This window comes from Oncorhynchus clarkii, chromosome 2 (assembly GCF_045791955.1).
Source record: "Oncorhynchus clarkii lewisi isolate Uvic-CL-2024 chromosome 2, UVic_Ocla_1.0, whole genome shotgun sequence".
Taxonomy (NCBI): Eukaryota; Metazoa; Chordata; class Actinopteri; order Salmoniformes; family Salmonidae; genus Oncorhynchus; species Oncorhynchus clarkii.
In genome coordinates this window covers 70,081,611-70,093,994 of record NC_092148.1, presented here as the reverse complement: position 1 = coordinate 70,093,994, position 12,384 = coordinate 70,081,611, and the positions used below count along the sequence as shown (strand labels likewise).

The following is a 12,384-nucleotide window of genomic DNA, read 5'->3' as shown; positions in this document are numbered from 1 at the left end:
AGTGGGTTTTCGCTGTCCGGTATTTTGGTAACAGTGGGTTTGGGTTTTCGCTGTCTGGTATCTTGGTAACAGTGGTTTTGGGTTTTCGCTGTCTGGTAATTTGGTAACAGTGGGTTTGGGTTTTCGCTGTCCGGTATCTTGGTAACAGTGTTTTTGGGTTGTCGCTATCTGGTATTTTGGTAACAGTGAGATTGGGTTTTCGCTGTCCGGTATTTTGGTAACAGTGGTTTTGGGTTTTCGCTGTCTGGTGTTTTGGTAACAGTGGGTTTGGGTTTTCGCTGTCCGGTATCTTGGTAACAGTGGGATTGGGTTTTCGCTGTCCGGTATCTTGGTAACAGTGGGTTTGGGTTTTCACTGTCCGGTATCTTGGTAACAGTGGGTTTGGGTTTTCGCTGACTGGTATCTTGGTAACAGTGGGATTGGGTTTTCGCTGTCCGGTATCTTGGTAACAGTGGGTTTGGGTTTTTGCTGTCTGGTATCTTGGTAACAGTGGGTTTGGGTTTTTGCTGTCCGGTATCTTGGTAACAGTGGGTTTGGGTTTTCGCTGTCCGGTATCTTAATAACAGTGGTTTTGGGTTTTCGCTGTCCGGTATCTTGGTAACAGTGGGTTTTCGCTGTCCGGTATCTTGGTAACAGTGGGTTTGGGTTTTCGCTGTCCGGTATCTTGGTAACAGTGGGTTTTCGCTGTCCGGCCTCTTGGTAACAGTGGGTTTTCGCTGTCCGGTATCTTTGTAACAGTGGGTTTTCGCTGTCCGGTATTTTGGTAACAGTGGGTTTGGGTTTTCGCTGTCTGGTATCTTGGTAACAGTGGTTTAGGGTTTTTGCTGTCTGGTAATTTGGTAACAGTGGGTTTGGGTTTTCGCTGTCCGGTATCTTGCTAACAGTGGTTTTGGGTTTTCGCTGTCTGGTATTTTGGTAACAGTGGGATTGGGTTTTCGCTGTCTGGTATTTTGGTAACAGTGGGTTTGGGTTTTCGCTGTCCGGTATCTTGGTAACAGTGGTTTGGGGTTTTCACTGTCTGGTATTTTGGTAACAGTGGGTTTGGGTTTTCGCTGTCCGGTATCTTGGTAACAGTGGGATTGGGTTTTCGCTGTCCGGTATCTTGGTAACAGTGGGTTTGGGTTTTCGCTGTCCGGTATCTTGGTAACAGTGGGTTTGGGTTTTCGCTGTCCGGTATCTTGGTAACAGTGGGTTTGGGTTTTCGCTGTCCGGTATCTTGGTAACAGTGGGTGTAGGTTTTTGCTGTCTGGTATTTTGGTAACAGTGGGTTTAGGTTTTTGCTGTCTGGTATCTTGGTAACAGTGGGTTTGGGTTTTCGCTGTCCGGTATCTTGGTAACAGTGGGTTTGGGTTTTCGCTGTCTGGTATCTTGGTAACAGTGGGTTTGGGTTTTCTCTGTCCGGTATCTTGGTAACAGTGGGTTTTCGCTGTCCGGTATCTTGGTAACAGTGGGTTTGGGTTTTCGCTGTCCGGTATCTTAATAACAGTGGTTTTGGGTTTTCGCTGTCCGGTATCTTGGTAACAGTGGGTTTTCGCTGTCCGGTATCTTGGTAACAGTGGGTTTGGGTTTTCGCTGTCCGGTATCTTGGTAACAGTGGGTTTTCGCTGTCCGGTCTCTTGGTAACAGTGGGTTTTCGCTGTCCGGTATCTTTGTAACAGTGGGTTTTCGCTGTCCGGTATTTTGGTAACAGTGGGTTTGGGTTTTCGCTGTCTGGTATCTTGGTAACAGTGGTTTAGGGTTTTTGCTGTCTGGTAATTTGGTAACAGTGGGTTTGGGTTTTCGCTGTCCGGTATCTTGCTAACAGTGGTTTTGGGTTTTCGCTGTCTGGTATTTTGGTAACAGTGGGATTGGGTTTTCGCTGTCTGGTATTTTGGTAACAGTGGGTTTGGGTTTTCGCTGTCCGGTATCTTGGTAACAGTGGTTTGGGGTTTTCACTGTCTGGTATTTTGGTAACAGTGGGTTTGGGTTTTCGCTGTCCGGTATCTTGGTAACAGTGGGATTGGATTTTCGCTGTCCGGTATCTTGGTAACAGTGGGTTTGGGTTTTCGCTGTCCGGTATCTTGGTAACAGTGGGTTTGGGTTTTCGCTGTCCGGTATCTTGGTAACAGTGGGTTTGGGTTTTCGCTGTCCGGTATCTTGGTAACAGTGGGTGTAGGTTTTTGCTGTCTGGTATTTTGGTAACAGTGGGTTTAGGTTTTTGCTGTCTGGTATCTTGGTAACAGTGGGTTTGGGTTTTCGCTGTCCGGTATCTTGGTAACAGTGGGTTTGGGTTTTCGCTGTCTGGTATCTTGGTAACAGTGGGTTTGGGTTTTCTCTGTCCGGTATCTTGGTAACAGTGGGTTTTCGCTGTCCGGTATCTTGGTAACAGTGGGTTTGGGTTTTCGCTGTCTGGTATCTTGGTAACAGTGGGTTTGGGTTTTCGTTGTTCGGTATCTTGGTAACAGTGGGTTTTCGCTGTCCGGTCTCTTGGTAACAGTGGGTTTTCGCTGTCCGGTATCTTGGTAACAGTTGGTTTTCGCTGTCCGGTATTTTGGTAACAGTGGGTTTGGGTTTTCGCTGTCTGGTATCTTGGTAACAGTGTGTTTGGGTTTTCGCTGTCTGGTATCTTGGTAACAGTGGGTTTGGGTTTTCGCTGTCTGGTATCTTGGTAACAGTGGGATTGGGTTTTCACTGTCCGGTATCTTGATAACAGTGGGTTTGGGTTTTCGCTGTCCGGTACTTTGGTAACAGTGGGTTTGGGTTTTCGCTGTCTGGTATCTTGGTAACAGTGGGATTGGGTTTTCGCTGTCCGGTATCTTGGTAACAGTGGGTTTGGGTTTTCGCTGTCCGGTATTTTGGTAACAGTGGGTTTGGGTTTGTTGTGCCTGTGTTTTGGGCTTCACCCATGTTTGTCCCTGTTACTGTGCTTGAGGACATTAAAGCGTTTTTTCCTGTCTACCTTCTGCTCTCTGCGTCTGACTCCACACCCATCACTATCCCGAAGTTACAGAGTGGCAATATAGTCTACTACCATCCTCAGTAGCTTTCCATCTAAGTTGTCAATACCAGGTGGTTTCTCATTATTGATAGACAACAATAATTTCTCCACCTCTCCCACACTAACTTTACAGAATTCAAAATGACAATGTTTCACAATGTTTTATAATGGCTCACAGTCTGTTGTTGGAATTTCATGTTTGAGTATGCCCACTTTGCCAATGAATTAGCCATTAAAATAATTGGCAATATCAAAAGGTTTTGTGATGAATGAGCCTGAGTTGAATTAGCATTTCTGAATATACTTTAATTTAAAGTACTTCATTCTTGATATCATTTCAGAATAATGTTTTTTTTTAACAATTTTTGTTCAGTTATTCACACAAGTTCTCAATTTACAGAACGCTGTGCAGCCAGACTTAGCCACTCCTTTTGCTTCATCTCGCTCAAACATAAAATTGTTCAATTCCTCATCAATCCACAGTCTTAACAGTTCTAAAAGTCAGTTTCTTAGTAGGTGCATGCTTATCAATAACTGTAAGAAACAATTTCATAAATGGATCAAATGCAGCGTCTGGATGCTCCTCAGTACACACATCAGACGAACAAATATTTTTTACATCTTCAACATAGGAATCATTACAAAACATTTACACTTTTTTGGTCCCAGTCTTAGGAACTTTGGCTTTTCTGGATATAGCCACTATATTATGGTCACTACATCTAATGGGTGTGGATACAGCTTTAGAACAAAGTTATGCAGCATTGGTAATTTGATCAATACATATGGATGACATAGTTCCTGTACTATTTCAAAAAATTCTGGTAGGTTGATTGACAGCCTGAGCCAGATTACAGGCACAGCCTGATGAAAACCAGTCTACATTCAGGTCACCCAGAAAATGGATCTACAGTATCTGTAAGCATCAAACACATTATCAAGCATTTCACACATATTATCCAGATGTGAGTAAGACCTTTAAACAGGTTAACATTCACAAGGCAACAGGGTCAGATGGATTACCAGGACACATACCCAGAGCATGCGCTGACCAGCTGGCAAGTGTCTTCACTGACATTTTCTATCTCTCTCTGACCCAGTCTGTAATACCTACAAGTTTCAAGCATACCACCATTGTCCCTGTTTCCAAAAATGCCAAGGGAACCTTTCTAAATGACTATCACCCGTAGCACTCACATATGTACCTATGAAATGCTTTGAAAGACTAGTCATGGCTCACATCAACATCACCATCCCAGACACAATGGACCCACTCTAATTCGCTTACCGCCCCAACAGATCCACAGATGATGCAATCTCTATTGCACTCCACAATGCCCTTTCCCAGCTGGACAAAAGGTACACCTACGTGAGAATGCTGTTCATTGATTACAGCTCAGCATTCAACACCATAGTGCCCTTCAAGTTCATCACTAAGCTCTGCACCCTGCGACTGAAGGCCTCCCTCTGCAACTGGATCCTGGACTTCCTGACGGGCCGCCCTCAGGTGGGGAGGGTAGGCAACAACACATCCGCCATGCTGACGCACAACACGGGGGCCCCTCAGGCTTGCATGCTTAGTCTCCTCCTGTACTCCCTGTTCACCCACGACTGAGTGACCGCGCACGACTCCAGCACCATCATTAAGTTTGCCAATGACACAAAGGTGGTAGGCCTGATCACTGAAGACGATGAGAGAATAGTCTCTCCCTCAATTGAATTGAGCTCCCTGAAAATTAGCTCCCTGGATGCAATTCCTATGGTTTCCACAGGGTGTCAGCAGTCTATGTTCAAGGTTTCAGGCTTGTAACTTCAAAAACTAATAAGAAATATCAGTTTTAGTAGAAGGACACAGTCTTGGCAATCCGTGTTTGCGCACGCATCATGAAGACATTACACACCTGCTAAAATCGGTTTCCGAAAGAAATTCAGAAATAAATATTATAGTTTGATTACATTTTAGGGTATCTGAGGAGTAAATAGAAACTTATTTTGACTTGTTGAAACAAAGTTTAGGGGTAGATTTTCGGATTCCTTTCTCTGCAAGTTGAATGAGTGGATTACTCAAATCGATGGCGCCAACTAAACAAACTTTTTGGGATATAAAGAAGGATTTTATCTAACAAAACGACACTACATGTTACAGATGGGACCCTTTGGATGACAAATCAGAGGAAGATTTTCAAAAAGTAAGTGAATATTTAATCGCTATGTGTGAATGTATAAAACCTGTGCCGATGGAAAAATATTTTGATGTGGGGCGCCGTCCTCAAACAATCGCATGGCATGTTTTCACTGTAATAGCTACTGTAAATCAAACAGTGCCATTAGATTAACAAGAATTTAAGCTTTCAGCCGGTATAAGACACTTATATGTACCTAAATGTTTAAAATCCCGCTAGCGGGACACCGATCCTTAAGAAGCATCTTGACTGGCTGCATCACCACTTGGTATGGCAAGGACCTCTATACCAGGCGAAGCCCCAAAATATTGTCAAAGACTCCTGCCACCCAAGTCATAGGCTGTTCTCTCTGCTACCGCACGGCAGGTGGTGCCGGAGCACCAAGTCTGGGACCAAAAGGCTCCTGAACAGCTTCTACCCTCAAGTCATAAGACAACTGAACTGTTAATCAAAGGCTACCCAGGCTATTTACATTGACCCCCTTTTTATTTGAACTGACTCAATTGCACCGTCTCTATGTACACTCATTTCGATTCTACCCACACACACACTCACACTACACTGACACTCCAACACACACACACACACACACACACACACACACACACACACACACACACACACACACACACACACACACACACACACACACACACACACACACACACACACACACACACGTCTTCTATAACTAATCTTGTGGAGACACACAATTCAGTCCCATTAAAAATCCTATTTTCCCTAACCCTAAACCTAACCCTAACCTTAACCCTAACACTAAACCTTAACCCTAAAATTAACCCTAGCTCATAGCCCTAAACCTAATTCTAACCCTAATTCTAACCCTAATCCTTTTAGTTTGTTTACTATTCTTGTGGGGACTTCTGGTCCACACTAGGCTTGTGGGGTAAACCGTATATACCGTATACCGGGGTATTTGGATTTTTTTAAAATACATTTGAATATTTGTAGGTACTTTTTAAGTAAATACCTGCAGTCATCTTGTGAAAAAAGTTAGGCAATAAATTACATTGTGTTCTTCATTTCACCTGTCACATTCTTATGAAGCTTACGGTAGTCCACAGTCATGTGTCACGTGGTGTTTGTTTACAAGCATACAACAATGAGAGGCCGGAGCCTTGTGAGTCACTCTGTTGTACAGCATGAGCCAGGTGATCTAATTACAGTACGGAATTCACAACTAAATGTTTGCCAGCTAGATATCTTATAACTATCAAGGTAGTGCTAAATGTTCTGTAGTTGTGCATTTGGTTTAATAATTTAGTAGCTTGTTATGCTACCTTGAAAATCAAGCATTCGCTTGGTAACAGCAGAGAATCCCCTCCTGGATCAAGAGCCTTGCTGGCTAATATTTGTTTTGTGTGTGCAGCAAACTGTGAGTAGCATTTTTGACTTACTAGTATAGTTTAGGTTAGAAACTGTGCAAAATGTTTGTAATACTCTTGTTAGCATTTAGTTAGCATTCTCTATGAGATGTTTTTTTTTCAGTGCCGGTATTACCGAATATGGCACAAGGTCGGTATGAAGGCATGACAATCTGAGATGTTACATTTTTTTTAAATATTTGCAAATGTATTACGAATAAAAACTGAAATATCACATATACATTAGTATTCATACCCTTTACTCAGTACCTTGTTGAAGCACTTTTGGCAGAGATCACAGCCTCAAGTCTTCTTGGGCATGACGCTACAAGCTTGGTACAACTGTATTTGGGGAGTTTCTCCCATTCTTCTCTGTAGATCCTCTCAAGCTCTGTCAGGTTGGATGTGGAGCGTCGCTGCACAGCTATTTTCAAGTCTCTCCAGAGATGTTCGTTTGGGTTCAAGTCCGGGCTCTGGCTGGGTCCCTGCCGCTGAAAAACATCCCCACAGCATGATGCTGCCACCACCATGCTTCACCGTAGGGATGGTGCCAAGTTTCCTCTAGACATGACGCTTGGTGTTCAGGCCAAAGAGTTCAATCTTGGTTTCATCAGGCCAGATTATCTTTTTTCTCATGGTCTGAGAGTCCTTTAGACCCCTTTTGGCAAACTCCAATTGGGCTGTCATGTGCCTTTTACTGAGAAGTGGCTTCCATCTGGCCACTCTACCATAAAGGCCTGTTTGGTGGAGTGCTGCAGAGATGGTTGTCCGTCTGGAAGGTTCTCCCATTTCCACAAAGGAACTCCGGAGCTCACTGACCAAGGCCCTTTCTCCTCTGATTGCTCAGTTTGGCCGGTCGGCCAGCTCTAGGAAGAGTCTTGGTCATTCCAAACTGCTTCCATTTAAGTATGATGGAGGCCACTGTGTTCTTGGGGACCTTAAATGCTGCCGAAATGTTTTTGTACCCTTCCCCAGATCTGTGCCTTGACACAATCCTGTCTCAGAGCTCTATGGACAATTCCTTCGACCTCATGGCTTGGATTTTGCTCTGAAACAGGATGCACCTGAGCTCAATTTCGAATCTGATAGCAAAGGGTCTGATTACTACTGTAAATAAGGAATTTCTGTTTTTAATTTTTTTATACATTTTGAAAAATGTCTAAAAACATGTTTGCACTTTGTCATTGTGGGGTATTGTGTGTAGACTGATGAGGAAAACAATGATTTGATCCATTTTAGAATAAGACTGTAATGTCACAAAATGTGGGAAAAGGGGAAGGGGTCTGAATAATTTCAGAATGCACTGCACGTTGCTCCTACTCTGTTTATTATCTATACTGATTGCCTAGTCACTTTCACCCCTACTTGCATGTACATATTATCTCAACTACCTCGTACCCCTGCACAGTGACTCGGTACCAGTACTACTACCAGTAGTATATAGTCTTGTTATTGTTGTTTTATTGTGTTACTATTTCCTTTTTGATTTTTTGCTAATTATTTTACTTTTTAACTCTGCATTTTTGGGAAAGGGCTCATAAGTAAGCATTTCACAGTAAAGTCTACACATGTTGGACTCAGCGAATGTGACAAATACAATTTGATTTGATTTGAGATACAGTACTGACTGTTAGCACTTGGTGGCCTATAGCAACACTCCAAAAGAAGAGTCTTTAGATGAGGCAGGTTAACTTGCAACCACAACACTCCAAAAGAAGAGTCTTCAGATTAGGCAGGTTAACTTGCAACCACAACACTTCAAAAACTTTAAACATAAGGTCATCTCTAAACCTTACAGGAATATGGCTCTGAACATATACAGTAACACCTCCCCCATTAGCATTTCTGTCTATTCTGTAGATGTTATATCCTTGTATTGCTACCGCTGTATCATCAAAGGAATTATCTAATTGAGTTTCAAAGGCAAACAATATATGAACGTTATCCGATGTTAGCAAGATATTGATTTCATGAATCTTATTTCTAAGGCTACATAAATTAATATGGGCTATTTTCAGTCCTTTCCTGAGTAGCATATCAGAGATAGAAGTAAAATGAAGAAAGAAAACACACAAAGAATGACAAGAACATGGTTTGGCCAATAGAGTCAGTCAATCAGGCACTTGTGAGTGTCAGTTGGTGTATGTGATGTGGGGCTGAAGCTTCTAACCTGGAAACTTGGCTCTCTCACTCCACTCAGTATTTTGGGAGGGAGGGTGGACAATGAGCCTGTCGTAGCAGATTTAAGCAATGTCCCTGCGCTCTCTGGCAGCTTTCATGGCTGGGATAGGTTATTTCCCCCTCTGGCGCACAGCTTCCAAGTAGTCTTCGTTAAGGAAGATGTTGGTTCCTCTCATGTTCTTGGCTCTCTCCAGAACAGCCATCTTGTCCTTAAACCTCAGGAACTTGACAACTATCAGCCTCTGTCTATCACCTGGGCAGGTTACAGGTTTTCCAGACCTGTGTGCATGCTCCACCTCAATCTTCAATGATCAGCTTTTCAGTGATCATTGTTTTTACTTTCTCCTCAGACTCTGCCTAGTTCTCATGTGAAGACTGGTTTTCCATTCACAACAATGTTAATCCTCCTGGATTGTCCCTCTAGATAGTTTATTTTACCACTCATTATGCTGATGTCATCTTGCACAGACTTACAGTTTGTTGTCATCTTTCTGCAAGTTTCTTTCAGGACATCCACCTCTCCTGGGACAACTGAGAACTGTTCTTAAGGTCCATGACCTCTAGTCAGATCGTCCATTCGTTTGTTAGTTGAGTCAATCAGTATTTCAACAAAGATCTTGAAGCTATTTTCCTGTTGTTGTAACAACTGCTTGTAGAACCCCTATTGTTCATTTAAAAAATATTTCACCTGTGATAGAGAAACTGTCCTCTCCATTACTCCCACCATTGGTTTTGGATTTCATGGTAGCAACATAGACTAGCATTGGTGCCCCACAGGTCCAGACAGGGCAGGTCGCAGGGCAGATGGAAACAGAAACAATCAGCAGGGATTTAGACAGTCACAAGATCGGCACAAGCGTTATCCACTTTGCGGGCTGTGTTCAAGCTGTCAAGGAAACTTTACTATCTTGATAGCTAGTAAGCTAGCAGCTAAGCTAGCTGCTACGCCAAGCAGCTCGTCAGACTTTTGGTTGGCAGGATCCCTGAACAGATGTAACGGTCCCAGCAACTGAGGCTAACCAGGTCGTGGGATCCAAATTCAAAAGGTAACTAGTACCTAAACTTTTTCATTAGAAGACATTTTTAGAGACTTTCAAAACAACAAACCGAGATCTCCCTTGTTTCGCGTTCAGCACACCTCTCTGATCCGTTTCTGTCTCCGCCCTCTCACACTCTATACTGCCCCAAACACACACTGTACACTCCTGACCTGAGTCCTCTAATGAAATTAGAGGAAGTGGGGACTTCATCATAACCAAGCGGTAGATCTTCAGAACAAACTCATTTCTTCAAATTAGGTGGATAAATACACCGTCATCTCAGTGTAATCAAGTGTATTACTGTTGTCACTGTCTTTAACCACTGTCAAAGCATTACTTAAATAAGACATATTCCATTTTAATTGTCAAAAATGATAACTTCTTGGGAAAATACAACATCCTGGACAGTGGTGGAAAAAGTACCCAATTATCATACTTCAGTAGAAAGTGACTCAAGTAAAAGTGAAAGTCACCCAGTAAATCCTACTTGAGTAAAAGTAAAAAAGCATTTGGTTTTAAATATACTTTAGTATCAAATGTAAACATAATTGCTAAAATATACTAAAGTATCAAAAGTAAAAGTATAAATCATTTCAAATTCCTTATATTTAAATTTACAGATAGCCAGGGGCACACTCCAATACAAATCATTTGTGTTTCGTGAGTCTGCCAGGTCAGATGCAGTAGGGAAGACCAGGAATTTTCTCTTTAAGTGAGTGAATTGGACCATTTTCCTGTCCCGCTAAACATTCAAAATGTAACGAGTACTTTTGGGTGTCAGGGAAAATGTATGCAGTATAATGTACATTATTTTCTTCAGGAATGTAGTGGAGTAAATATAAAAGATGTCAAAAATATAAATAGTAAAGTAATAGTAAAGTAAAGTACATATACCCTTTACTTTAAAGTATTTTTACTGATCCTGGATATGCAAATCGTCCTTATTGGGTGGATTCACGCAACTTCAATCCCAGCAACAATACATGTCTGTCATGTTCAGTTCCAATCACAGACTGACTACTCAGAGACCTCCATATCGACTGTTATATCTTTCCTCTCTCTGTCTCTCTCTCACACTTTCTGTCTCTCACTTTCTGTCTCTCACTTTATCTCTCTCTCTCTCTCTCTCTCTCTCTCTCTCTCTCTCTCTCTCTCTCTCTCTCTCTGTGTGTGTGTGTGGACACCTTGTCCTATACTTGTGAGTACCAAAAGTTCTCACAAAAATAGTAAACCAACTAAAACCTCAAAACCTCAAATCCTGCAACCGGGTGATCAAATTAAGATCCTACACGTGTATCTGTCTGTCTCGCTCACCCAAGGAGACACACACACATACACTTTCCCGAGGTCTTCGTAGCAGGAGAGAGTGGGAGCTGTTTAGCACAGGGATGAGATGAGATGCCGTTGACATGGAAACCACATGAATTTACAGTGTGGCAAAGTGGTGAAATCACCTTGATGACAGGAACATTCAGATCCTTCTCAAATATATCAGGTCATCTAGTGCCAACTGCCATATCCATGACAACTTACTAATACAGAACCTAGTATTAAAGAACCTAATGGCTATATGCTAGAGATCAATGACATGGACCAGCTAATAATGTGACACTGAACTGAAGGAGAGGAGATTACATCTGCAATGAAGGACAGGCAGTAGTGGAAGTCCCATTTTTCAACTTGTCCACTCCAGCACACCAGGGCGAGTATCAACACAAAGCATCTCAGAGTAGGAGTGCTGATCTAGGATTTGTCCATTTAATCTTATTAATTATGATCTAAAAGGCTAAACTGATCCTAGATCACCACTCTTACTCCGAGACGCTTTGTGGATACAGGCCCAGATATACATGATATAATCCCAGGAGTGTAGATACTCATTATATCTGACTCATAGCAACTTGATGAGGGACATGCTGCTCACCTTTCTTGCGGACCACCTCCTCAGACTCAGGTTTGCGTGTGACAGAGACCACCTTCATCAGCAGACTGTTGCCCCCCTGTCTGATTAGAGACACCACCTGCTTATGGCCCACCTTCACCACGTTCACTCCGTGCACCTGGAATACACACACGCACAAATGCCACACACACATATACACACGGCTGGAGGTCAGCAGACAGAGACCTGAGAGGCAGTGGGGCTAGTCCATGGGGTTGGAGAAGAGACAGGAGAAGAGGAGAGGGGGTGTAGTTACCTCTATGAGGAAGTCTCCTGTTCTAAGCCCAGCCCTCCAGGCCACTCCCTCCACGTCGACAGACTCCAGGTACTGGAGGGCAGGGAATGCAGGTGTTGGGGTGAACTCCTCAATAGGCGTCTCAGCTGGGAATACACAGAGAGAATGACCAAATATCCAAACATGGATAGATGTTTGAACACAAGAAATACACATACAGTATTAATTTTGGAATCCACCGTAAGGTACACTGAATCGTGAGAGTATCACCCACGCACATCTGCCATGGAAAAGAGAACACACGTAAGCTCATAGAGGTACACATAGAAGTAGATACACACTGCAGCCTGTAAGTGAATGTGGGTTTATAATAGAGTGAGATTGCTTATTTTTATTTATTTCACCTATTTATTCAACCAGGAAGGTCAGTTGAGAACAAGT

The 12,384-nt window shown here is 42.8% G+C and overlaps 1 protein-coding gene across 1 annotated transcript in view; it reads right to left on the bottom strand.

Moving 5' to 3' along the window:
• The window catches only part of LOC139373057 (SH3 and multiple ankyrin repeat domains protein 3-like), a 380,732-nt gene that overhangs the window by 20,554 nt on the left and 347,794 nt on the right, over window positions 1-12,384 (bottom strand). Inside the window, exons 18-19 of the mRNA XM_071113096.1 lie at window positions 11,965-12,089; window positions 11,691-11,826 (exon numbers count right to left, since the gene is read on the bottom strand). Of these exons, the coding sequence (XP_070969197.1) occupies window positions 11,691-11,826; window positions 11,965-12,089 (261 nt within the window). The remainder of the gene's footprint in view (window positions 1-11,690; window positions 11,827-11,964; window positions 12,090-12,384) is intronic.